Source organism: Antechinus flavipes, chromosome 6 (assembly GCF_016432865.1).
Source record: "Antechinus flavipes isolate AdamAnt ecotype Samford, QLD, Australia chromosome 6, AdamAnt_v2, whole genome shotgun sequence".
Lineage (NCBI taxonomy): Eukaryota > Metazoa > Chordata > Mammalia > Dasyuromorphia > Dasyuridae > Antechinus > Antechinus flavipes.
Genome location: NC_067403.1, coordinates 52,216,206 through 52,244,165, shown reverse-complemented (window position 1 = coordinate 52,244,165; position 27,960 = coordinate 52,216,206). Strand labels below are relative to the sequence as shown.

Here is a 27,960-nt window from a genome sequence, read left to right as displayed (position 1 = left end):
TGAATTTAACTGACTACTATCCTGGCTTAACAAATGATGAAAGAGATATAGCAGGGTTGCTGACTATCTTGGAAAGTTAAATGCTACCTAGAGTGATATATATATCTGCCCAATAAGTATCTACAGTAGCAAAAATAGAAAGCCAATGAACATCATATTGTCAGGAACATTTGACTATAGTACATTAAGGCTGGACCTTTTGTCCTGACATTCACACCAAAGGATCTTCCCTAAAATTGGCACAGATGCCCTACACAGATATTCAGTCCTATAGCTTACCAGCTGGAATCACACCTTTCCTGTGTCCCACAAGTTTTTGTTATATTCAACCCCAACTGATAGTCAACCAGTCAATAACCATTCTTAAAACTTCTATGTTCTATATAGGACTGTTTGCCATCTAGGGGAGGGGATGGAGGGAGGGAGGGGAAAAATCGGAACAGAAGCGAGTGCAAGGGATAATGTTGTAAAAAAAATTACCCTGGCATGGATTCTGTCAATATAAAGTTATCATAAAAAAAAACTTCTATGTGCCAGGAATTGTGCTAAGCACTGCAGATACAAAGAAGGGCAAAAGATTGTGCCTACCTACAAGGAGCTCCCCATATAGTAGAGGACAGAACATCAAACAAACAAGCAAACAAAAAACCTTGTGCAAAAATAAAATGGAAACGGTGAACATAAGGAAGTCTCTAAAATTAAGAAGGGTTGAGAAAGGCTTCCTGTAGAAGTTGGGATTTTAAATGAGATTTGATGGAAGTCAAGAGGCAAAAATGAGGAAGGAGAGCATTCCATGCATGAGGGACATTTAGAGAAAATGGTTGGAGTAGGCAGATTAAGTGGTTTTTTTTAGGAATAATAAGTAACCTAAAGCATCTGCATCTTAGTAAATCTCAGTTTATAGTTGTCAGCTCTGCTGAAAGTATTAGTATAAAGGACTTCTCTCACCACCACCCTCTTTGTAGTGTATGAGGGATACTGCTTAGCCTGTGTTTTGAAATGGCTATGGGAAGTACTATGGTATAGTCAAAAGAGTGGAAAGAAACTAAGAAATAAAATCCAACCTCTGCCAGTTACTTGTGTGACCTTATAAAGATACTGAACTTCCTTGTCCCTCACTTTCCTTATCTCTAGAATAAAGGGATTGGACTAGATGGACAGCTCTCATTCTAGATGGACAGGGGAGATTTTGTGCAGGACATCTCTAACTCAGGAGGCAAAGAAGGCACCTCCAATATTTATTGGACCTATAAGGATATGTTCCCAAGAAAAGGACATGAAATCCAGCACTCACTACACCACATCCCGGAATCAGCAGAGACATTGTCTTGATATCATCCCATTGTGCCATAAGGTTGAAGCGCAGAAGGAATTCTGGGATAGGAAAAGGTTTTAAGTCCATAACCTGATGGGCACAGCTCTCTCAGGAGTAGTCATAGTAGGGCCCACCCATAACTATGTTGGCATTTCAGCACAGGGTAGGAGGAGGAAACACATTCCATAGCTCTGAATTCATCAGCATGAGGATGCTTTTCAGAATGTCAAGCTAACTTCTCAGTTTGGGTTAATGCATTTCATTGACTCTAAGCTACCAATTAACATACACTACCTCCTGGTTTTAGAGCTATGTTTGGTCACATAAGTAACAGATGACATTGAGGAAAGTGCTTTCTAGTTATTAAGAATGTCAACAGAAAAGAACTTTGCATACTCTGACAAAAAAATCTTTTCTGGGATGGGCTTCAAGAAGTCCATTTATACCATCATGCTTTTTATCTTTGATCTTAATCTTCTCATAGGGTTCATTTTTCTGAATAAGGATATAGCAAATTTATAAATAAAAAATGCAGGGCATAAAAATATGAAATCTTTTGTACTCTGTTCATGACAACATATTTTTGTCTATAAGCCTAGAAGAACATGGAAGGTATTGCCCTGAACCAACCAAATCCCTGTTTATATTTGTCAACTACTGAAAGTTTTAGTATAAAGGTCTTCTCTCACCAATACCCCCTTTCTAGTGCGTGAGGGATACTGCTTAGTTTGTGTTTTGAAATGACTATGGGAAGTATTATGGTATAGTGGAAAAAGTGGAAAGAGGTTAAGGACCTGAGATAAAATCCAACCTCTGCCACTTACTTGTGTGATCTTATAAAGATTCTTAACCTCCTTTTCCCTCAGTTTCTTATCTGTAGAATAAAGGGGTTGGACTAGATGGTCTATGAAGTCTTTTTTCAGTTAATGGATACTAATAGAGGGCCATGAGGAATGCAATCTTTTCATAAGTTCTAATCCATTCTTTGATTTCTGTCAAATTTATCTTCCCCAAGTGAAGAGAATATTTCTCAAGTTCAGAGACTGTTTTATTTGTATCATGTAAATGGTACAAATACCAGGAACTTTATAAATGCCTGTTGATTTATTGGCAAGTCTTCAACATGAATTATCACATGCATAAAATATGCACTCTATGAAAAAATCATTTGTTATTTCAGGAGGTGGTCATTATATTATACTGGCCACACTACATTAGACACGTACAGAACTGCTTACATTAAAATAATCTTTAAAATACATATTGTAGCCTGAAATGACTTATAAAGTAATTTTAATTATATAAACATATAACATTTTCTAAGCTACTTATCATAAGATGCCAGTTACATAATTTTAGATGATTATTGTCTAGGTCTTGGTCAAGGTTCCAAATTGGGTTTGGGGTTCAGTCCAGGAAAAAATATCTTGAATGTAGTAGATTCCATCCCAAAATGAGTCAAAGCTCTTGCTGCCTCATATCTGTACCATAACAATCATAATCCAATGGCAGCCGTTTACAAAACATTGATTGCTGCACACTATCATTTCAGATAGTTGATGGCACTTATTTTGGTTTAATTTAGCTAATTTGTGGATGGAACATAATCTGAATTGACATTATTGAGTGTCTAAACAAATGTTTACTCTAAAGAATTACTAAAGCGTCTTCTTAAAACTTTCATTAATTATCTTCATCAATTTTTAGATGAAAAGTTTGATCTGGATGCTGATTTTTGTTATTTTTACTTAAATTAATAGGGAAGGGAAGAGAAAGCAATGAAAGGAAACAGAAAAGGTAAAAAGTAGAGAAGAAAAGAAAGGTGGAGAAGAAAAAAGAAAGGAAAATATAAAGTGAAAGGAAGAAAGGAAAAGGAAAAAGTCTTTGCTGAAAACTAAGGAGTCAAGTTAAGATGAATTCCTATAGTATTACCCAAGTCAAAAAGTCAACTTCATATAAGATCTTAAGTACAAATGGATAGATCCCTGGCATCTTTATTAATGATACATATTCTCTGAGACAGATGAATGGGTATTTGGCAATAAAAGCAACAAATGAACTTAGTAAAAATATAATAAAAAGGGCTAGTAATCCCATTAAGATAGTAAAATTTACAGGTATGAGATGGAATAAGAATAAGAGAAGTAACATGGCATAGTAAATAGAGTGGAATCAGAAAAATTAAAGTTTCAATCCTTCCTCAACCACTTACAAGCAACAACTTTTCTGAGCTACTGTTTCTTCTTCTGTTAAAAAAGAGTATGATAATATCTATGCAATACCTATGGTTTTTGCAAGTTTTAAATAAGATCACATGTATTAAGTATTCTGCAACTTTAAAGTTAGGATAAATGTCAATCATTATTATTGCCCACCTCTATAAAAACCAGTGTGGGCAGTCCTCACAGTGATAATCAGGTCTGGCCACTCATCCCTGCTTTAGCAGAACAAGTAGGTTAAGGACTCAAACATTGTGGTTTGCCACAGATAGAATACCAGTCTCATGGCATAAACCTGATTCCTTTGGAATCTGCTTCTTCTGGTCCACATCCCAGAAATCATGCTTTATAATTTCTGGGAGAATAAAGATCCCTTTGAGGAAGTAAATGAACTCTTGGCCTGTGTCACCTGTGTGTACTCAAATGGAATGGGGAATCTGATCAGGATAAAAGGAGACTTAACTATTGAATAAGTATGGCTTCAAACTAGAGCAAGGCAGTTCCTCTCCCAAAGAGCAGTTCTAATGCATTTCCACTCATTATTATTACACCATGCCTAATGAAAACTCTTGTGGCCTTTCTGTAAATTGATTTCAAAGTGGTACTCCTAGAGCTGAGGTTCTGAATCTGAGGTCCACAAACTTTTAAAAACCTTTGTTAATTATATTTCAATAGAATTGATTTCTCTGTAATTTTATACATTTCTTTTATGCACTTAAAAATTATGCTAAGAAAGATCCATAGGCCAAGCTGCCAAAAGTATCCAGAGTCTCTTTTCCTCAAAAGGTTAAGAATGCTTGTCTTATAATTACTTGACAACAACAGAATTATTAGAAGCATTTCCAATGGAGCAGCCATGAAATTGTTTTTCAGGTACAGCTCCTGATAACTTACAGGACCCACAGGCTAAAGGAAACCAATCATTTTCTCTGGCCATATCAGAAGCTTAGTGTAACTTTTTTTTTTAAAGACTCATTAGACTCTACTGTTTAAATGATTATGTTAACTTGGGATATTATAAGTTCTTGTTAATAAACCTTATGCCTTTTGAGATCTAACAATCAAATTAGCAGATTTCTAGCAGGTTGAAATCCTGCACATACATTCTTTGCTGGCTTCATGGACACTCACATGACATATTAGCTTTATTAAATGATATACTGGGAGAAAGAGGAAAAGAGTTGCTTTTGTATATGAATTGCACTCCATGGCAGCCAAGTTCCCTTCAAATGTTAAGTTCTGTTATTTTATTCTAAGACACATTTTGGAACCACTAAATTTGAAGTTGTTTTGAAAAAATTCTACAAAGATATAGAAAAACACATAATTTAGGAATTCATCATGCTATGGATATATCTGATTTTCCTCACTCTTATGATTCTATTTCCTATTGTCTTAGTAAAAGGAATAAAACTAATATGATGAATGATAATACTTGTGTGTTACTTTTCTTTCTAGGGTGACTCTGGTGGACCATTGGTTAGTTCAGATTCTAGAGGCATCTGGTTCCTTGTGGGAATCGTGAGCTGGGGAGATGAATGTGCTCTTCCAAATAAACCTGGAGTCTATACTCGAGTCACTTACTATCGAAACTGGATTACATCAAAAACTGGAATCTAGGTCAACAATTACCGATAGATTAACACAGGTTATATAAAATCTTTTAAACTGCTAAACCACATTTAATGAAAGATAAAGTTCCTTGTGCATGGTAAAAACACAGATTTAAGCATATATAATTCAAGACTTGAACTTGTTTACCCATGCCAACAACATGTCTTTGGGTTTCTTAAGAGACAAAAATGTCATTTTAAAATATAATCTTTTTCATAAACCATATCTTAGGATAAGTTTACAGCATGAACTTAATGAACATTTAAATGTTAAAATTGTATTTTAAATATAATATTTTTAAAATTTCTACTTATTTACTTCTTTGGCTAACGGATAGACAAATAAAAAATTCAATATAACAATTTATTAATAGACTACTTTGAGATGTAATAACAGATAAAATCAAATAATATATAAAAGCACAACCATAGAACTAAGAGCAATATTACATTACTGTATGTTTATAAAACAATATTATTCACAAAGAAATTCAAGTTGTTCATGTTGTAATACATGGAAATAAGCAGCATAATTAACTAAGACACTTTGGAGACATATTTCTGACATTCCTAATATATTACTTTAATATGTCCCTCTACTTCTCTATACATTGATTTTCTCATCTGTTGAATAAATAGACTACTTTTGCTGCATATAAAAGAACTAAATCTAAAAATAATTTTGAAATAATTTTGAAACTCACAGGATTTAGAACTTGAAAGGACTTTACCAGTGCTTTAATACCAATTGCCCCTCATTTTTATAGAGGAATAAAATAAAGCCTAGAAAGATAAAGTGATTTTCCAAGTAGTAAAAAGCAAATCTGAGTTTCAAATGTGGGTCCTTTGGCTATAGATTTTGTGTTCTTTTTATTATGTTATGTTACTTCTAACACTTTGCTTAAATATTGAGTAGTCCACTTGGAATATATTCCATATCCTGACAAATGATTTAAATAGACTACCTTCAATGATAATTTGCAAAATTGAATTCATTTTATGAAACAAAGTAGTTGGCCTTTCTCATCATAAAGTCAGCTCAATTTCACTTAAAACTATATAATCATAAACTATTATGTTTTGGTTTTCATCCAGCCAGGAAAAAAAAACTATTGGATAGTTTGGGAGGATGCATATTTCAAAAAAAAATCATAGTTGAAGTGGTTGTTTTAGGTTTTAAAAAAATGAACTACATATATTGTATAAAAACAATGCAGGCAAAATACTGTCATGATGGTTGCAAATAGAGCAAAACCTTATATTGGAAGACCTCAAGAATGTTTTTAACTGAATCTTCTGTTTAGCTGACAGCTTATTGAAATCCTTGTTGAAATTCTTCTAAAATGATCAACTTTATTCAATACAGCATAGTGAATGTAACTCATTATTTCTTTGATGACTCAGAATCCTTTGCAGTGCCTAAACTTGAAATTTCATTGTGCATTCCTCTAATAAAGATGCAAAGGATGTAAGAGATTGGGCTGAATCTTTTCTGGACTCGGAATATATTTTGAACAAAATCATGTGATTTTTACTAAACCTTACTATCACTTTGTTTTCTCATCATTTGTTATTTTCTACTAAAAGTAAATACAAAAATAAAAAAGTCTGGTTGAAGTTTCTAATTGCCTAAAATAATAATTCTTGGGTGCTATGATAAGAATAAATTCTATAGGAAAAATGTTATTGTAGATTTTTTCAGACTCTTTTCCCTATGTTACGCTCTATAACAAAGAAGGTCATAGTTTTTTTCAGATTGTAGACTGGGTAAGAATTAACCTATAGCTAAACTGTTTATTCTTCAACTCCCAATTAAAAAAAAAATTTCCTAGGCAAAATCCACCTAATTTCTCAACTCACCTACCAACACAAAGAACAAAAATAGAAAAAGGAAAGTGGGCAGAGGGAAAAGGAATATTTACACATTTTCCTTCCTATGTAAATTATTCTGCCCTGCCCCTCCCCCACACACATACATTTTCTATGGAGTTTAAAGCATTTACAAACTGTCTATCATCTCCATTACATCTCTGAATCTAAGAGATTACAAATGTAATTTTAACAATTTAACAGTTATTTTAAAAGTTGTTATGCTACAACAAATAAAGTTAGATGCCTTTTGGAGTCTATTACTAAAGGGATTTTGCCTATAATGCTAATTACTATGAAAATCACCGTGGTGAGCTCATTTATTCTCATTTTCATATTTCAGTTTCATATATTCAAAAAGTAATCAGTTCCTAGATTGGTATGTTGAAAAAAGAAAGTTTAATATACACATGTGGAATGATTCATTTAAAAGAATCACTGCATTATATTAGAGTAACAAGAAAGAAGAAACAAAAATGAAATAAGGGGTAATATAGCTTACAAGAATTAGGTTAGTATTTGAGGCAGTCAGATGTGGTTATTACACAAATTTAAACCATTCAGACCTACTGACAATTTAAATTGATGAGACCAATAAATAATTTTCTGTAAAAGGAAGGGTAACTCAAGCCTCAGCCCATTACATATCACTCCCCTGCCTCCACCCACCAGAATCGTCATTTCCTATACAACACATCAGGACTTGCACAAAGAGTAGGCGGGGGCCTTTCTTTCTCCAAGCTTATATATTAAAAGAGTATGGTCCAATTACTATTTAGCCTCATGTGCTTGGGACCTCAGTGCATCAACTCGAGCCTCAGCCCATTACAATTTTCTGAATTTTATTTTTAAAATAAGAACTACTCTACATTAACATACAAATCTATACTCAATACAAGTATGAGTAGCCTACCCTTCTCTGATATTTAATCTAGAAGCAGGGGAGCTTGAGATCTGCCACACTTCAGAGTTGAATTGCACAGAGCAAAAACAAACTTCTCCTTTTGTGTTTTACTGTTAATTTCAGCATTATTCACATATAATATATATGTATAAATTAAAAAATAATGGTACTTGAATATATTAGGCAATGATCAGCAGATAGCTGAAATAAAATTTTTACTGTTTCAGGACCAGCAGCCTAAATAAACTTAACCAAAAGAAAGATATATTATCACAAATTTAATGGAAAATGTTTTTAGAAACGATAAAGTATAATGGATTTTTGTTAGATTTCTTTTGTTACCTTAAAACAATTCCTATGTATTCATATTCCTTATGATTTTAATATAATAATTAATTTTAATTAAAATAATTCAAAATATTTTCCCTTATATATGTGATATGACTTTGAATAATAAATAATCCTCTTATTATGCTATTTCTCCATCTTTATTATATGCTATTTTTCCATCTGTTAGGCTAAAATATGTATCTTTTCATTTATAATTTCCTATCTTTTACTTTGCTTGTTATCGTCCTTTTTACAAATCAATTCTTGAAAAAGTATTTTCACAAAGCCTCACAGTATGTTTTCCAAATAATGCATGATAACTTAAAAAATGGCATGTGAATTTTCTACTTTGATTCCCACCATATTAAGATTTATAAGCATTATGTAGCTTAGATAATTTTCCTCTCTAGACTGATTTTTTAAAATTCTACATAGCTCTGGGAGACAGCATAGTGCAATTGAAAAAGAATGTATTTATAGTTAAAGACTAAACCAACCTGGGCCCAGATCCCAAATCTGTCACTTACTATCTGTGAGTCCTTAAATCACTTTTTTCCTCAGTTTTCTCATCTCTGATCAATGATATGACAAATTTCAACTCTACAACACCAATGATAGCGCATGCTTCCTACTTCTGGGTATAGATGAGATGGAGTGTAAAAGCAGAGTGAGAAATATATTTACGAATACTACCTTTGCAATAAAATACATTTTTATTAAAAGAATAGGTTTTTATTTTGGAGAAAGAATTGAGGACAGGAATGGGAAATTAACAATAATGATACAAAAATGGGGAATGAAAAAAAGAAATGACAATGAAATATTTTTAAAATAAATGAGACAGAGTGAGGATAGGGAAAAGAGTTCAGAGCACAATACAGATAAATAGGACAAAATTGTTTCTACTACATTAAATTTAATATATAGTGACACATTCCAGCTATTTGACCCTGGGCACACTACTAGCTATATGACCCAACTTGGTGTCCTGAGCAACTAAAATTATAAATTCCAGAAAAAAAGCCAGCCTATACTGATAGAGAAAATTTCCTTTTGGGGAATTTCCTATCCAAATGAAATCATAAATCAATCTCTATTTCATATTAAAAGTTGTATGTAGTAGACTCATGATTTCATATAAACTCCATTTCTTCATATCCATATATTCATGTTTGTTGATAATTTTCTAGTTTAAAAAATAATTTTAGCTTTTTCTTTCTGAGACAATTGGGGTTAAATGACTTGCCCAGAGTCACACAGCTAGAAAGTTTAAAAAATAATTTTTAAAGACAGGATTGGGCTATCAAGGGTTGGAAGACTAAACCAACCCTGAGAACCAACCATGATTTTGTACAGCTCTCAAAAAAGATTCAATACACTTTGAATTTGGGATTGAACATAACTTATTAAATTTTAAAAGATTTAAAATTTTAACAATTTTATGTTGTAAAACTTATTATGAAATCTCTCTTTCACCTCATTTTATTTATTAACATATGTATATTTGTTCATATCACATACTATGCTTGGAAGATAATAAACTTTATTTCTCTAAAGGTATTCTAAACTTCAGACAATTAATTCAGATTGGGCTTTATACTACAGCCACCCCTGACCACAACCCTTCTCCTTTCCATGTTCCCTAAATCTTAGATCAATTAGATTTCCTCATAAGGTTAAGTTAAACAAATCATGTACCAAAACAAAATTATTTTCTATTGATTAAGAATCAAGAAAATACAGAATTTTGGAGTTGGAAGAAACTTTGAACTACATTAGTCTAAAAGTCTATGCCATGCAGGAATCTATTTACCACGTCCTGAGTTATAGAGGTTCTATTTGGGCTCTTGCATATATATGGGGAGTTCCCTCTATCATGACAGCCTAATCCACTTGGGGGAGATGCTTAATTCTTAGAAAGTTCTCCCCTGTGCTAAGCTTTCTCTATATAATTCCCAACCATTAATCTTAATTCTACTTTTTTTGCCCACAGAAATAAATTAATTCTTTTTTCCACATGGTAACCTTTAAAATATCTAAAGACAGTGATTTCTTCTCTTAGACTTTTCTTCTCCAGACTAAACAAATCTAGCCACTTTCTTATATTGTTCTTTGAATGATTTGGTTTCCATACTATTTACCATCCGGTCACACTCCTCTGACAAATAGTAATTTGTTAATGTCTCTTAAAGTGTGGTACCCAGAATAGAGATATGATCTCACAACTATAGAGCATGTTTGTATTTTCAGTTTGCTCATTCTTGATGCTACCCTGCTATTAGGACTACATCCATCTTTTGTTTTTGTTTGTTTTTTGTACCCACATCATTTCATTAGCTTGTGTTGTTGTTTTCCTTCATCTCTGAAGAGGACCAATGAAATCCCAGTGAAGTCTTGACTTGTGAGTGAATTGGATTAAAGACAGAATTTCACAAGGTCATCAGTGTCGCTCTCTCTTCCTGAATCATCAAAGCCCAGGAGAAGGACCAAAGTCGAGATGACTGGCTATGACCCAGGATGTAGTGGATAACCTTACTGTTTTGATACCTGACCAAGCTCTTAAGCACTGCACAGCACCTGCTTCAGTCACCTTCACAGTCATTGGAACTAATTGTTCTCATCTAGCTCTTTCGCCAGAGAAAGTTTTCATATACTTTGGGTAAACATTCCCCTAACTCACCAACAGTCCGAGGCCTGTCAGTTACCTTCAATCTGGTTTAGCGCATCTACTAATATAGTTTAATAGGATATGGCTACTGAACATGCTATAGCTTTTTGGAGACATAAGTAAGAATTGGGTGAATCAGGTGAACTTTAAAAGTATATAAACAGCCCTAAAAAGAATTCAAAAAACGCTCATCCTGAACACCCATACACTCCATTACCTTCATTAGCTTGCATTGAATTTCTGATCAACTAAATACTATAGCTATCTTTAAGATGATGGCTGCTGAAATGGATTTCTCCTCATCCTATGTTTATGCCATTTACTTTTGGAAAGGTAATTTGAATAGTTTGCATATATTGGTTGATTGATTGGTTGCTGTCCTTCGTACTCGAAGAGAAGCAAAATAATATCACTTGTAAGAGTCGAGTCACAGTGTGTCTGACTGTGGCTGATCATATCAATATGAGCTCAGAATGCTCTGCCATAAGTCAAACACAATTAATCCCTATGAACATTTGGGGTAGCTTCTCAATTTTGCGCATCTCACATTTGGGCCAGTTCAATTCTGCTTTGCTCATAGAGCACAGAACCTTCTCTGACAGGGTATGCCATGCTGGGCAATTCTGTGCCAGTGTTTCCCATGTCATACAATCAATTCCAGAGTTCTTAAGAGAGACCTTGAGAGTGTCCTTGTATAACTTTTTCTCTATTGGACTGTCATGTTTTAAATATACTTTTTTTCAGCATTTCCATTTAATTCTTCATGTATTCTTTATGCAACTAATATTCAACAATTTTAAAGACTAATATGATGAAATCAGTAAACTTTTAAAGTCAAAATAAAGCTTGAGTATGTCCTATCCTACTAGAGAGAAAAACAAAGGTAAATCTGACTTTAAAAGGGATTATCAAAGCCATCTGTTCTAATACTACAGTTACAGGTGACCCTCAGAAAGTGTTCAGCATTATCTGCTTTGGCACTTGTTTAGATTATATGCTCACTAAACAAGTTCACCTTGATCTTTCACATCAAGTCCAAAGTCTCTAGGGAACATAATTTGACACAGATCTATTCCAAGGGCATTTCCCTTTAGGTAAGGCAGAATAAAACTCAAATCATAAGCAGAAGAGAATATACAGCTATGGCAAACAGAGCCTACCCTGAACAGGAGCAAACTCAGTGCTCAGTCATTAACAGTAGCTTCCCAATGACACACAGGGATCTCCCCACCCTGACTTTGTCTGGCAAAATCCGGGTAATGGTCACCTTCTTCCTTTTCCTGATCTCTACAGTTTTCAATGCCTCCTTTCTAATGAAGCTGCAGAGGCAGACCCAGAAGAAAGAAGAAATGAAGAAGCTCCCACGAATGAAGGTACTTCTTAAGCATTTGACACTAGCCAACCTGCTGGAAACCATGATAGTTATGCCATTGGATGGAATATGGAATATGACTGTGCAGTGGTATGCTGGGGAGTTCTTGTGCAAAGCTCTCAGCTATCTAAAGCTTTTCTCCATGTATGCCCCTGCCTTCATGATGGTAGTGATCAGCTTGGACAGATTCTTGGCTATCACCAGACCCCTGACTGTGAAGAGCAACACAAAGTTTGGACAATCTATGATTGGCATAGCTTGGTTTCTCAGTATTGTCTTTGCTGGGCCACAGGTAAACATCTCTTCTTGTTGGAGTAATGGGACTTATTAGAATATATATTACAAATTTCTTACCTAACATTCAGGAAAGCCCTTTACAATCTTTAGGGTTAGCTTCAAATTCCCTTAAAGTGTTAATCAATAGACCAATTGACCAATCAATTAATTGATAATAATAGTTATCATTCAGGTAGCACCTTAAAGTTTACAAACTGCTTTTACTTCTAATGTTTCACTTGATATTTACAATAATTCTATGAGATTGGTCCTATCGTTATCCTCAATCCGTGAATAAGGAAAGGCTAAGTGAGGTTAAATGACACATAGTATTTGAAGCAAAACATTGCTACTTGGATAAATATGTTGATACATAGATAAAATGGATACTATACTATAGGAAATTTATGATTCACAGAGAGGAAGATGATATAATTTATTACATGGAGTACTTTAAGTATATTCTTATATATTTTGGGGTTGGGGTAGGGAAAGGAGTTAACTTAAAAAGGAAAAATAAAAATGGCAAGTTGTGAAATTTTTCATTTTTACCACATTCTTAATTTGGGATTTATTGACACTAGGCAAAGGTTCTACAGCAATAATATATGACTTGCATAGCCTGATCTTGTTGCAGAGAACTAAGGTTAAGTTCTGAGTATCTAACTATTTAATTAACTTGAAGAATTTGATTTTTAACACAAGATTTTCAATGAAGGCAGTCAAAGCCAAATAGTCTGATTTCTTCTGGAAAGTAGAAAAAAAATTCTCACAAATAGTAAAGATTCTTAACCACAGGCAAGTTATGTCTGCTCCCTTATGTACACTAATGAACTCAAGGTATGGATCACAAATGAGCTAACCAGGATGTTTTCTATACATACTCCCACTCCCACTGAAAATCTTGAACTTCCTTGGCTATGGAAAAAAAAATTTTCCTTAAGAAAGAGGGATGCAAGGGGCAGCTAGATGACACAATGGATAGAGTACCAGCCCTGAAGTCAGCAGGACCCGAGTTCAAATCTGGTCTCAGACACTTTATACTTCCTAGCTGTATGACCCTGAGCAAGTCACTTAACCCCAATTGCCTCAGCAAAAACAAAAACGAGGGGGGTAATTTGATCTTTAAATATCTCAGTAAAGTAGAAATCCAGGTTTCCATATCATTTCTTGAACTTAATCTCTTAGTCAAATTTAATGACTATGTCTCTAAATTTCACCCTAAGAGAGCAAGGATAAGATATTTCATGGGGTCAATTGTAAGTATGATGAAATAAAAAAGAATAAAATTATTTTTCCTTGGAAAAGTAAAATTGTCTTATAAAATACATGAATATGAATGAATTCCATTCATTCAATGGAAAAGTTCAAAGTTTTAATTTGAAACCAGTTCATGAAAATTTCTAAGTCTTTGCTTTTGTAACTTGTTAATTGTTTGGTCTTGAGGCAAAAAAAAAAAAAATGAAATATTTATTGGACACCAGCTTAATGGTATCCTTCTTGCTCCAAGTCTGTGTTCCCATATTCCCAACAGTCTGCTAAGTACTAAGGGAAAGATCCCGTTCTTCAAGTTTACAATTCAATTGAGGAACTAGAACTCACACACTATAGAGTTATTAGAGGATAATTGAGTATATTGCTGCTATTCTAATTTTATGGAGTGATGCTTTAGAAAAATTAGGATAGCAGCAATATAATCAATAAGCAAGAATTTTTTAAATACCCACCATGTACAAAGTAATAGCAGCTAGGTGGCACAATGGATAGAGCACCGAGCCTGGAGTCAAGAAGAATCATCTTTCTAAGTTCAAATCTGGACTCATAGCCTTATTAGCCTGAGCAAGTCATTTAAATATGATTGCCTCAGTTTCCTCATCTGTAAAGTGAGCTAGAGGAAAAAAATGGCAAATCACTGCACTATCTCTGCCAAGAAAACCCCAAATGGGGTCAAAAAGAGTCAGACATAACTGAACAATAAATATATAAAGCATTGCTTTAGGGATTCAAGGACAAAGATAAAGAACAATCCTTTTTCTCAATGAGTTTAAATTCTACTGAGATACAGGATTAAATGGAGAGGGAGAACATCAGAGAGACTGTTTAGGGAAATGTAATAATTTTATAAATCATGAAGCGTCTGACTAATGACAGTTGGAATAGAAATTATAGAGAAATATAAATTCTGAAAAAAGGAACAATAAGATGTCTTAACAGTAAAATGTCTTGACTTGTAAAAAACAAGGAAATTAAAAATGACTCCAAGGTTAATAAAATAGAGAACTGGGGAAATGATGACATCTCTGCATGAAATGGGGAAGTTGAACTGAGAAGCTAATTTGAAGGTTAAGAAAGAAAGATTGATGAGTTTGTTTGAAAACACACTGATCTTGCTGTGACTGCTAAACATTCAAGAACAGACATCCTGTAGGCAGTTGGAAGTACAAGTTAAGTGTACAAATGAAATTCCAAATCTGAATAAAAGTATACAATTGCTATATGAGGTGTTACTAAGATTTGCCTTGTATCCACAACAGGGCCAATTTCTCTTTTTTCTCTGTATATGTATATACATATATATATATATATATATATATATATATATATATATATATATGAATACATAGATTAACAGGAAGGAAACTGTAATCAGGGCAATCAGGTTTGTATAGAGAAAATAGGAAAAATGATCCTTTTGTAGACATGTGGTAAAATTTAATATCACACATGATACAGTGTCCAAGCTCTTATCAAGATAGATTCTCCATTCATCAGCATAGATAACAATCTGTCCACATCCTCACTATCTTGGGATTCTTTCAAGAGATCCTGTGTGATTACCTGTGTACCTACTGAGATATCTACACAAAGATCTGGAGGGTTTGTCAGTCTATATGATTACCCCCCTTCTAATTTTTCTTTTTTTTTAATAGTAAACTATATACTATAAAATATATACTATCATATCTTATGATCATTGCTTTAGCCTAAGGTCAGTGTGAAGGGAAAAGATCAGAGCTGGGTACTGAATACAAAGAAAATACCATCATTCTATTTTCTAAAGATTTTTTCCCAAGGGCATATATATCAAATATTAATTTAAATGAATCACAAAATCTTTACATGTCGAAAAGATTACACACATATTCATAAATCTGAATGGCAAAAAAGAAATAAATAAACTGATTTTTAAAATTTAGTAACACGTAGAATCTTTCCTAGGTAATCTATGTGAATTTTTAAAGGATTATAATCCTTGATTGCATTAGAAAAATATTCTGATTAAAAGATAAATCTGCCTTTACTGAAGAGTTTTCAATGATTCAATTTAGGAGGCAGAAGTTAAGAAAGATCATATATAAACTTTGATATATTACCAATATACCTCATGTCTCACCACATTCTATAACTATACTATCTGAGAATGATCCATTCTTATATATTTGTAACTGGTTTAACTACTAAAACTTTTCCCTTTTAATGTTGGGTTTTTTATCTATTCCTTGTGTACTATTTATTTTTAGCCATACCAGACGAAGAATTAAGAGTTTACATTTTGTTTTTGTCTTGGTTTCACCAAACTTCTTGTTGTTCAGCCATTTTCAGTTGTGTTTGACATTTTGTGACACCATTTGGGGTTTTCTTGGCAAAGATACTGGGGTGATTTGCCATTTTTTTCCAATTTACTTTACAGATGAGGAAATTGAGGCAAAGGCTAGGTGTCTTGGTGAGGGTCACACAGCTAGTAAGTATCTGATGCCAGATTTTAATACACGACTTATCTTCCTGACTCCAAATCCAGAACCTTGGGCATTGCACCATCTAGCTGCCCTTTTACTAAATTACAATCGCAGGAATACAAAACTGACACCTGCCTTCCATTTTGTCTGGATTCTTCCACCCATAACTCCCAAAACCCATCTTTATATTGGTGGTGACTTTGAATGGTCTGATGGATTCAGAAGTCTCAGTAGCTGGTAGGTTTAGGAAACCAAGGCAAACAGAATTGAGTATGAGAATAAATAGCTGAGACCAAAAATCAAATCAATATAAGTGTTATATATCTCAAAATTCCTAAGATCTTCATAATCAATGACAAGGAAGTTTGGCCAGTCCAGTACAGTTTACTTCCTGTCTAAGTAGCCTCTGTTTCATTCACTCTGAAAAGCTATATTTACTAGGACAAATGAAGATAACAACTGAATTCTTGAGAATGTAATTATGTGTGGATCTGATCTAAAACAATCTGTCACTAGGCTGATGAAGAATGAAGTACTTTCTGAACTAGGTGTGTCCATATCTAATTCAAAATTAGATCCTTTAAACTTAGGCATTTTAAAACCACAAGAGATATAAGAAAAACAATTTTATTTGGAAAAAATGACATTACTTTATCTATGTTGATGTGAAGTATTATCTAGTGACAGCTTTAAATATCCAGAGTAATGTGGGCCTACAGGCAAAATTTGTGAGTCATCTATTAGTATTTAAGCTAAAAATATGTGAAAATATGTTTTCATGGAGTTTACATGGTTATAATTTAGTACATCAGGGTAGCAGTTAGAAGAACACTAAAAATATTACACAAGAATTAATTGAAAGAACATCTCTTATATCTGGTTCCTCTCTACTTATCTAGATATTCTTCTAATTCAGGTCATCATATCTAACCTGTAAAAACTTCCTAAACAGTCTCCCTGCTCTTGGTCTGTCTCTTCAACTCTACTGTATATTCTTTACAACACTCTGACATATCAACTTCCTCAAAAAAATAAAACAAAACTAATAAACAAAAACTAATCCTCCAGTGGGGTATATGAATTCAATGGAATATTACTTTACCATAAGAACTGTTAAATAAGAAATTTGTAGAAACATGGGAAGGTGAACAGAGCATCATGAGAACGATATACACAATACACAATTACCATGCAAATGAAAATAAAACTAAAAGGATGTTGAATTCGGACCAGGTGATGAAACACACTCTCCTCCTTTCTTAAGGGAGGTGGGAGACTATCAGTATGGAATGACCCTGCTCTAAATGCAATGGCTGGCAATCAGTTTTGCTTGACTGTTTTGCTTTGTGACAAAGGAGAGTAATTTTCATGCGATAGGTATTATTGGATAGCAATGATACTTTTAAAGGCATCATTTTTTTTTTAATTTGGTGGCACCTCAGCACGCACAAATACAAACTCCTTAAGCTGGCGTTTTAGGCCCTCTATAATAGGTTTTCATTCCCACCTACCATTTCAGCCTTATTTTATACAACTTTTCAAAAAGTTTATATTATAGAGAAATTAGACTCTCCATCTATCTCTTAATCCAATTCTCCTTCACCATTCTCCATTTTTATAATGCACTCTCTCCTCATCTCTACTTCACAGCAACATTATCTTTAAGACTCAGCTCTGGTACCACTTCCACTTTTAAGCCTTCCCTAAGCACACACCTTCTCCTATCCCCTTCTCCATCTTCATTAGGGTCTTCCACCTTTTCAATTTCCTCTGTATTGTATTTATTTTCACATATGTTGAAACAGATTCCAACACACATTTCCTACCCAATAGAATATGATCTCCTTGAGGGCCTCTAGAGATCATTTCCTTTTTGTCTTTGTACTCCCCCAGCATATTTCACAGCACCTTACATTGACAACAAATAAAAATTTGTTAAATTGCTAAATTAAATAGAACTATTTTGAAGAAGCAAAGGATGGGGTTGGTGATGTTACATGATATCTGTTCTCAAGTATATGAAAGGTTATTATGTGGAAGATGGATCTGACTTGCTCTACTCCTCCTCCCTCCCAAAAAAAGAAGTAAGAATGATGGATGGAAGTTTTAAAGAAGCAAATTGGGGCTATATAGAAGGAAAGTTTTCCTTTATGATTAGAACTGTTCAGAAGAAAAGGCCACACTGAGACTAGACTCAAGTGGAGTCTGAATGACCTCTTTGGGGGAATTTTATAGATGAAACTTGTGTCGGTATGGATTACACTAAAGCCTCTCTGAGGCCCTGACAGCTCTGACATACTGTGATTCTGAAAAGTATAATTTTCAGAGATGATATGTTGAGGGAAAATGCATAGATACAGCTCCTTTTTTTCTAAGTAAAAAAGATGAAAGTACAGATTTCTAAATCATGGAAGGATGACAGAAAGGGACCAACTCTGATAGAGTTGGCCCAGGGAATAAAGGTAGTAGAAACATGAAAAAAATAAGTGAAATTTAAAAAGAAAATAAGCTACTATACCAGAGTAGTCACAAGCTAAACTAACTCCCTAACTTCCCTTAACAAAATCTATAGAAATTTTCACAAAAGAACATTAGATTTGAAGTCAAAAGACCAGGGGTTAAATAACAGTTCAACTATATACTACTTATGTGATCTTAAGCATAACCCAAATTCTCTGGATCTCAGTTCTCTCATTTGTTAAATGGGGGAACTGGACCAGACAACTCCAATTACTCTTTCAGACTCTATAAGTCCTATAAACTTAAGGTTTATCCCTCCCCCACACATACACACACATACACACAGAAGAAAAAAAAATTTTAATAAGCTACCAAAAATTCCTTCCAGTTCTAAATCTCTGGCCCCATGATATAAACCGATATATCTGTTAGTTTCTAAACTCAAAGTTTTCTTCTCCTGTCTCAGTGCTTTTGCCCAGACTCCTTTATCCTTCCTCACACCATCTTCTCAAAATCCTTAGTTTCTTTCAAGGCTCAATTCAGATGCCTCCTCACTGATCTTCCTATTTGTAAGTACTCTCTCTCCTTCCTCATGTAAGTTATTTACAACATATATATTTATACATTTATATCATTATCTTCCATGCCCTTCTCCCCCCCCCCCCATTAAATGTCCTTGAAGGTAAAATAGCTAGCACAGCATAGGTGTTCAATAAATGACTATTGAATTGAACAGAAACAAGATGGAACTTGTCAAGCTAATGACACATGCTCTTCCAAGATTATGGTGAAGAGAAGCCTACCATTTCAGCCTTATTTTATACAACTTTTCAAAAACTTTATATTCTAGAGAAATTAGACTGTCTATCCCTTAATCCAGTTCTCCTTCACCATTCTCCATTTTTATAATGCACTCTCTCTTCATCTCTACTTCACAGCAACATTGTCTTTAAGACAATGCAAGTTATGCAAGCCACCAGGCTAACTATTGGATCACCTCATTCTTTTTCTCACCACCATTTTCTTTCTCTTGTTTTCCTGCCCCCTTGGAAAAAATAGCAAGAGGAATACGAGTAGGAAACATAACTACTTCCACATAGAAAAATTAAGGCAGAGAATAAAAAGAAAGGGGAATAAGACTGAATCTCTAAAACAGCACAAAGGATGAAGATCCCTAAAATAATAATCTATAGAATAGCAATGAGAGTAATCTGGCACAGTGACTAGTGAGGCAAAAAGACCTGCATTCAAGTCTCATCTCTGACACATGCTCCCTAGATGTCGCTGGGCAAGTCTCTTAAACTCTCCATGTTCTTGGCAGACACTATAAATTTCAGAGATTATTCCAAACTACATGAGTAAGGTAGTTTTTTATGCCAATAAAATCAGAAATCCAATTCCTATCCCCATCCCTATGGGAAGTAACAGCTCTAGCAATAGAAAATGGGCCTCCAGTATCTGACCATAACTATCACCGCTTTACACAATTCCTCCCATCCAAATAGAGCAAGAGAAACAGGACTTGATTACATAAAAATCTGAAAAAAGTTCTGCACAAAAGCAGTGATAGTAAATTAGATTAGAGGAGTAACACTTGAGGAAAATATTTGTAATTAACATATCAGATAAAATTTTATTTAAAATGTAAAATATGCTAACACATATATTCAAGGGCAATCACTACTAGTCAACAAATATAAATAGAACATTTACCATCACCCTCCAAAAAAAAGAAACGTAAATTGTTATTTAAAAAAATGTACAATGTCACTAATATTAAGAGAAGTGCACATTAGAATAACCTTGAGATCCCATCCCATCCATCAGATTAGAAAAATAACTAAAAAATAACAAATTTCAATGACAGTGGGATTATGGAGAAACAACTACACTCTCCTTGTTGGTAAAATTGGTAACATCTTTGGAAAGAGGCAAAAAGAATCACAAAATAAATCAGACCCATTAATCCAATAATCTTATTATCAGTAATATGATAAGTTTTATCATAAAGAAAAATGCTTATTTATCTGTCCATCCACATATCTATAGTTACATAGCAAATCAAAGCCTTCTTACCTCCTTTCAAACTACCTACAGCACACCCTTTCTATATGGTCTCATTGAGGACCTCTTATATATAAAAAATTGATACCATATGATAAGCATTTCCTCTTCTCCTATCATCCTTGTTTCACTCAGACATCTTCCCCACTCCCTCCTTCACTTCAGCCTTGGATGAAGAAGTGGTCTTTCTCTGTGCCAAAGTCAACCTCTCTACAAGTATTCATCTCCCATCTTTTCTAGCAGATTGCCCACATGATCATCCCCACTCTTTCTTACCTTCAAACTCTCAGAGAATTAATGACCCTTTCCCTTATGTCTATAAATATGCACTCTACTACGTCACCTCCAACTTTAGAAAACTCTTATTTTATCTTACCATTCTGTAATAGTAAGATAATCTCCTTATTTCTCCTTGCCTTCATGGTTAATATTCTAGAGGACTAAATTTCAAAATAATTTAAAAAATTAAAAATGCCACCTAACAAAATAAAACATGGGATACCTTGAATTGTCAAATAAGTAAATGTTTCCCTGAAAGACAAAATGTATTAGATTCAAAATATATTAGTATATAAATAATTAAGAACTTAAATAAAAGTAATCAAAATTCATAAATGAGCTACAAAATTGGTACTGTTCTTCAAAGTCACTGTCTTCTAGTATATTTTCATTATGATTTTGGTAGCTATAAAATAGAGTTCAATGTTGTTCAAGATGATTTTTTAAAATTCCAGTTCAAAGATATTAAGTTAATCTCTTTTAGAGTATGTAAACATACTTACATCTGAGAACTAATGGAAATGGACAAAAAAAAAATGTTTTCTATTTTTCAAAGTAATAACCCATTTATACCACCAATGGTGTCAAAGTGAAGCTAAAATTTTGAGCTATGTTGTAAGAGAAGAAAAATAAATGAATGAATGAATATATATATATATATATATACGCACATATATGTATATATGTAAATGAAAATTTCTCTTCCAATTTATAGGGAAATCCAGTTAGCTTTCTCTACACCAAAAAAAAAAAAAAAGGAAGGAAGGAAGAGAAAGAAAGAGGAAGAACGAAAAAGAGGAAAGAAAGAAAGGAAGGAAAGGAGAATATAAGGAAGGAAAGGAAGGAAGATGAAAGGAAGTGAACTAAATGAAGTATCATTTTCATTCTTGATGTTAACACTAATATTGTGATCACTGGTCTCCCTCTAGTGGGTTATATTAGTAATTGATTTGTTTTGTTTTTAGTTAAAAATACCTCTTAACTCTTGTGTTTTTTATTTTAACATCATAAATCAGAACTTAAATGACAGGAAAAAAAATTGTATTCTTCTTCCAATTCAGGGCCTGCTTCCTCATCTATAAAATAAAAAGATCAGATCTCTAAGGTCTCTTCCAGCTGAGAAGTCTTTGATTCTTAAAACATGCAAAACTTTGGCATTCATTTAAAAATTGGTACTAGGTGTTAGCTTAAAAAGAGTTGAAAGGTAAATGCGAATATATATTTACTTGCCATATTTACCAAAACAGAAGCACTGACCAAAATAAAGAAAAAAGAAAAAAGTTCAGGAATTGTTACACACTTAATGTAAGGATTTCCATGTGAAGAAATTCCCTCTACTAAAGCCAATGCTTTAAAAAGTTCTCTAAATCACTTAAAAGTTAATTTGCTTGCCTAGGGTCACACAGCCAGTAGGTCAGAAGTGGGACTTGAAACTTGATCTCTCTTTAACTTTGAGGTCAGCTCTCTATCCATTAGATGTTAACATATATTGTAATGTAAACAGAAATGTTTAAAGAAGAGGGAAAAAAAATCCAAAATTCACACAAAAAAATTTTAAATTACTACTCCCACACATATAGAGGCTTAAAAAAAATCACTACGTACTTATATAAAATCAGTTAACATATCTTGCCTCTTATATTCCTCCTCCTATTTCTGGTGAGCCTTTGCACTTCTGCCTACAAAGTCTAAACTCATGCTAATCTATCCTCCATTCAGCCACCAAAGTGATTTTCCTAAAGCACTGGTCCAACCATGTCATCCCTTCTACTTAATAAACTCCAGTAGCTTCCTATTGCCCCATGGAACAAAAAGAGTGCATTCTTTGGCATTCAAAGATATAACCTACCCACTTCTTATTTTTCCAATATTCTTATACCTTACTTTCTGACACATACTCTTTGATCCAGTGAAACTGGCCAGGAGGCTGTTCCATGAACCCCTCTCTCTTCTCTGGGCATTTTCTCTATCTTCGAGGCTTAAAATATTTTCCTTCCTTTGCTCCAAACAGTAACCCCCCCTGGCTTCCTAACAAAGTTTCAAATAAAAATTACTCCTTCTAAAGAAAGCCTTTTTCAACCACTCTTAATTCCAGTGCCTTCCTTCTATTGATTATTTTCTATTTATTCTGCATATATATATATATATCTTTGCTTATTGTTGTCCCCCATTAGATTGTGAGCTCCTTGTCTTTCTTTGGCCTCTTTTTGTATTCCTAGCATTAATTACAATGCCGGGCATATAAGTTGTTTAATAAAGGTTAATTTATTTTAGTAGAAGCAGCTGGTAGCGCAGGAAATAAATGACTGTGTCACACAATAACCTGTGTGATCCTCGGTGATTGATTCATTTAATCTGTTTGTCTCAGTTTCCTCAATTGTAAAATATAAACATGAATAATACCTACTTTGTAGGTTGTTGTAAGGATCAAATGACAATATTTGTATTTTTTAAAACACTTAACACAATGCCTGGCACATAGTAGGGTCTATGTAAATACTTATTCCACTTTCCTTCCCTTTTTTTGTTTGGATTTACTAGGCATCTGGGTGTTGGAAAGAATAAATGATAAGAATGAGTACTCTGAGAATTTTGATTTCACGTGGATGCTCGTATTCTTACTGTCTAATAACATGGAGCATTTGGAATTAAAAACAACAACAGTAACAGCTATGGATATGAGTAGGAAGATCAGACATCTCTGTAAATGGGGTCAGAAGAAATTGAGAACAAATAAAATTTAATACACCTAATATTTTCAAACTGTTTGCAAACTGAACGAACTTATGCTGATTCATTCCAAAATCTTTTAAAATGACAAATTAGAAAATAACCTTGGCTATACTTGTTCATACATTTCTCCAACTTATTGGGTTTTCCTTTGCAAAAATTAATTAAGGGTATTTAGATAATACCTTAATGATATTTAGATAGTACATTAAAGTTTATAAAGATATAGATATAGATATAATCTCATTTGAAGGAAGAATCCTATAAGATAGCTGCTATTGTGGTCTACATTTTATAGATGAGAAAAGTAAACCCTAGAGAGGTGTTATAATTTCTAATGATCACATTTTGAAATAGTGATAAAGTTAATAGTTGTCGATATCAAGAACAATACTCAGGTCTTTGAGGTTTCAGACCCAGGATTTCCTTTATAGCACCAAATCATTGGTGTAAGCATATATACTATATGATCTAGTTGCAACCAAGCCTGAGGCATCTTTTCTCTTATTCTCCATAATCACAAGGAATTTTGCCTGAGCAAAAAAAAAAAAAATTCATTTTTAAATACCCTTCCTGATTATTATTATCTGAGTCAGTCTCTGCTTCCAAATCGCAATAAATACCTGCTCCTTCTCATTCACAATTAGTCTTTAACTTCTTTGAAAATGACAACAGGTGATCGTTTTAAATAAAAACTAATCATCTGTGGAGTTAATTTTAGCAAGTGCATTTTAAAGGTGAGGTACAAGACATTAAAAGAAAGCTTTCAGGAAGAAAATATAATCTGGGAAAGCCAGACCACCTTTTGTTTTTAATTCTTTTCTACAGTTGTACATTTTCAGGATGATCTATGTAAAGGATAACTCCGGACAGACAGGACTTTTTTCTCAATGTGTGACACACTGCAGTTTTCCAGAGTGGTGGCAGGAGGCTTTCTATAACCTCTTGACCTTTAGCTGCCTGTTCATCATTCCTCTTCTCATCATGCTGGTGTGCAATACGAAAATCATCTTCACTTTGACGCAGGTTCTTCATCAGGATCCCCAGGGTATGTTCTCTTTACAGTTTTTCTATATCTTAAACACACAGTTGTTGAACAGGTGCAATCAGTGTTGAATTGGCCAATTAAATCCCATCCAGCTCCATCACAGACAAGAACAAAGCCTGCCTTACCTCTGTGTGGCAGCTCTTCCAGGATTTTTCTTTCCAACCATGATTACTTACTCCTTCAGAACTCCCATTTCCTGGCTTAAAGTGCTGTTCTTTCAGACTGAGATGTAACACCAGGCACTCAGTTACTTAAAAATTACTTTCTGATGATTTGTATTCTACTTTGACTGTTAAGTCTCCATTCTGGTAAAAATTTACAAATTAGACATGTTTCTGGAAATAATCAAAATATTGCCTATGGCCTTATAGATAATAAAATCACTTAAGGAAAACTTCTGCTTCACATTCAAAATTCTATAACTCAACAATATAAGTTTTGTAGACCTTTATATGAAAGGAAAATATTATTGAATATATAATTTGCTTGCTATCCCTAAAAACACCACAATGATAATTATTCTTCTGAAAACTAATGTTAAAATATTTGTTAATTTATGAATAACTATATGACACCAAGAAGACATTTTGTTGAACAATGAAATAATAATTATCTTTGGTAATACTTTAACAGAAGATTTTATTACAAATAAGCTAGAGGGGCTGGACTACTCACTCTCAGTAGAAAACATTTTTATAATAGTTTTTTTTATTTTTCAAAATACATGCAAAGATAGTTTTCAACATTCACCCTTGTAAAATCTTGTGTTCCAAATTTTTCTTCTCCCTCCCATAAATAGCAAGTAATCCCATATAGGTTAAACATGTGCAAATCTTAAGAGAAAATATTTTTAGAAAGTATTTTGTTTCAGTAATTTGAAGCTGCTGTCATGAGATATTTTCTGCTCCCACCCTATATAAATGTAATTTTTATCTTTCCAGCCAGTGAGTGTGAAAACAGTTTTTAATCAAGCCTTCTTCCCTCTACTTTATCCTACTTTTTCATTATACTTGTCTGCAATGCTAGAATCATTTTTACCATATCATAACTCCCTCATAAGAATAGAGTTCTTCCTTGAATCGTTTCTATACCATAGAGGCTAAAAAATAAAGAAATGAAATAACTAATGTTTATTTCCTGGTTGAACAAAGGAATTGAAAATGAAAAGATGGACCATTACAGAGAAAGTTAAAAGTCAGTAGAGGGATACAGGACATGAAACAACTATTAACAAGATAGATCCTGAATTTCCTCATCTGGTGTTTTGGTTCTCAAGTTAGATCCCTGGGCTGAAACAGATGCTTTTTCCCTTTTTGTCCTTTATATTGTACAAATCTTTCTATTTCTTGCAGGAAAAAGAAATAGTTTTGTTTATAGTTCATAACATTGTAAACTCAAGACAAAAAAAGGCTATCTCACAGCTATCATTCATCTCTTCAAAAAGTGTATATGGAGCATCCATAAAGTGAAAAACAATATATCTTCTCCTTTAAAGTGCCATGTGGGGATTTTTCCATGACTTCTGGACTCAAGGCTGTTAGAATATCCCTAAAAGATCCTGATAATTAGAAATAAGATGAAGTCCCCAATTGTCTCTCAAATAGTAGGAAAAGAATGAGAGGGAAAGTATTTTTTTCATATGTTATTTCTTAGACCAGTCAGACAGAAAGCGTTATTGTGCTTTTTATTATTAATTTATTATTAATTAGTTAACTGATTAATACTTGACAAAAAAAATGACCCATCTTAATAGATCTATTTTGAAATTAGTTTTACAAGAATCAAATGCTGAGTCATTAAAAATATATTCTTTTCTGCCTATGGTTTCTTTTCACTAAGAATATTGAATAAGAAATTGTGAAAAAGGTATTTTCTTGAGTCCAGGAATGATTTTCCTTGAGAGACTCAAGCTATGAAGTTTTTAGTCTAGTGTTATTTTTTAAATTATAAAATTATGTCTAAAATGAAAATGTGTCCTTTAAAACTGAAATTCAAGAGCATTTCAAAACTATAGTTTGATTCCTTAAAAATTAAGCCCTAAATTTAATTAACTAGCCTGACTTTTTAAAAACACTAAATATTTAAGGTTATCCTGACTTTAAAAGGTATGTTACTGATAAATAGAAAGTGTTCAGTGTAAAGAGACCAATCAGTGTAATCAAATACAAAATAAATTTGGACAGGATCACAAATTTTAAGAGCTATGAAATTTAATCTTTTCTACATTTTATATGACATTAAGAAAACTGAAACAAAAAGATACTTTCCAAAAAAGGAGTGTTATTGTTATTATTTAAAATAGACTGGTAGCTAATGGGAAAGATGAGTTTTTTGGGGGGATTAGCTGTGTTGTTTTAGATTGTATCTTACTTCTTTTTTGAGTTTTTTTAATATCAACGAAAATGAAATATGCATTTCTCCTCCCCCCTCTTTTTAAAATAGAACTGCAACTGAATCGATCAAAGAACAATATCCCACGAGCACGTTTGAGGACACTAAAGATGACTGTAACTTTTGCTACTTTATTCACCGTCTGCTGGACTCCTTATTATGTTCTGGGAATCTGGTATTGGTTTGATTCAGAAATGTTGAACAGGGTGTCTGATCCAGTAAGTCACTTCTTTTTTCTCTTTGGTTTATTAAATCCATGCTTTGATCCACTTATATATGGATATTTTTCTCTCTAACTTTGTTTATCTACATAAGAAGATATAGAAAAAAGAGAACCAATTAGTCATGATAAATAAGAATAAAAATTTTAGGAATATAGCTGTTCATATATTAACAGTGGCCTTTGCAAACCATCTTTCCCTTTTTTTCTAGAAGGCTTTGTCAAAATTCCAATTAGAAAAAATACTCAGTTCTACATATTTTAGTTTGATGTTCTTTCTCTTCTAATATAGGTTTACAGATACTAGAGGGAAAACTCATTAAAGTTTTGTCTTCTACCTTAGTTATGTGTCTATGAAACAGTTCAAAAATTGATTTTAGGCTTAAGTAAAATGAAACTTTAGAGAGTTATAAACAAATAATTATGTGTGGTTTGTTTCTTTTAGCTTCTCCCAATGATTTATCT

At 33.2% G+C, this 27,960-nt stretch overlaps 2 protein-coding genes across 3 annotated transcripts in view; both read left to right on the top strand.

Annotated features, from left to right (window-relative positions):
- LOC127539980 (transmembrane protease serine 11C-like) overlaps positions 1-5,154 on the top strand; it is a 77,816-nt gene extending 72,662 nt beyond the window's left edge. The window contains exon 10 of the mRNA XM_051964455.1: positions 4,993-5,154. Within this exon, the coding sequence (XP_051820415.1) occupies positions 4,993-5,154 (162 nt within the window). The remainder of the gene's footprint in view (positions 1-4,992) is intronic.
- A 6,906-nt stretch (positions 5,155-12,060) lies between these two features.
- GNRHR (gonadotropin releasing hormone receptor) lies at positions 12,061-27,571 on the top strand. Of its 2 annotated transcripts, none has more exons than XM_051965955.1 (3): positions 12,061-12,582; positions 24,665-24,884; positions 27,327-27,571. In XM_051965955.1, the coding sequence occupies exons 1-3, from the start codon at positions 12,061-12,063 to the stop codon at positions 27,569-27,571; spliced, it is 987 nt and encodes a 328-aa protein (XP_051821915.1). The 2 variants fall into 2 exon arrangements, with proteins under 2 accessions (XP_051821915.1, XP_051821916.1); XM_051965956.1 differs by having other exon boundaries at positions 24,793-24,884; positions 27,327-27,536.
- The last annotated feature ends 389 nt before the right edge of the window (positions 27,572-27,960 follow it).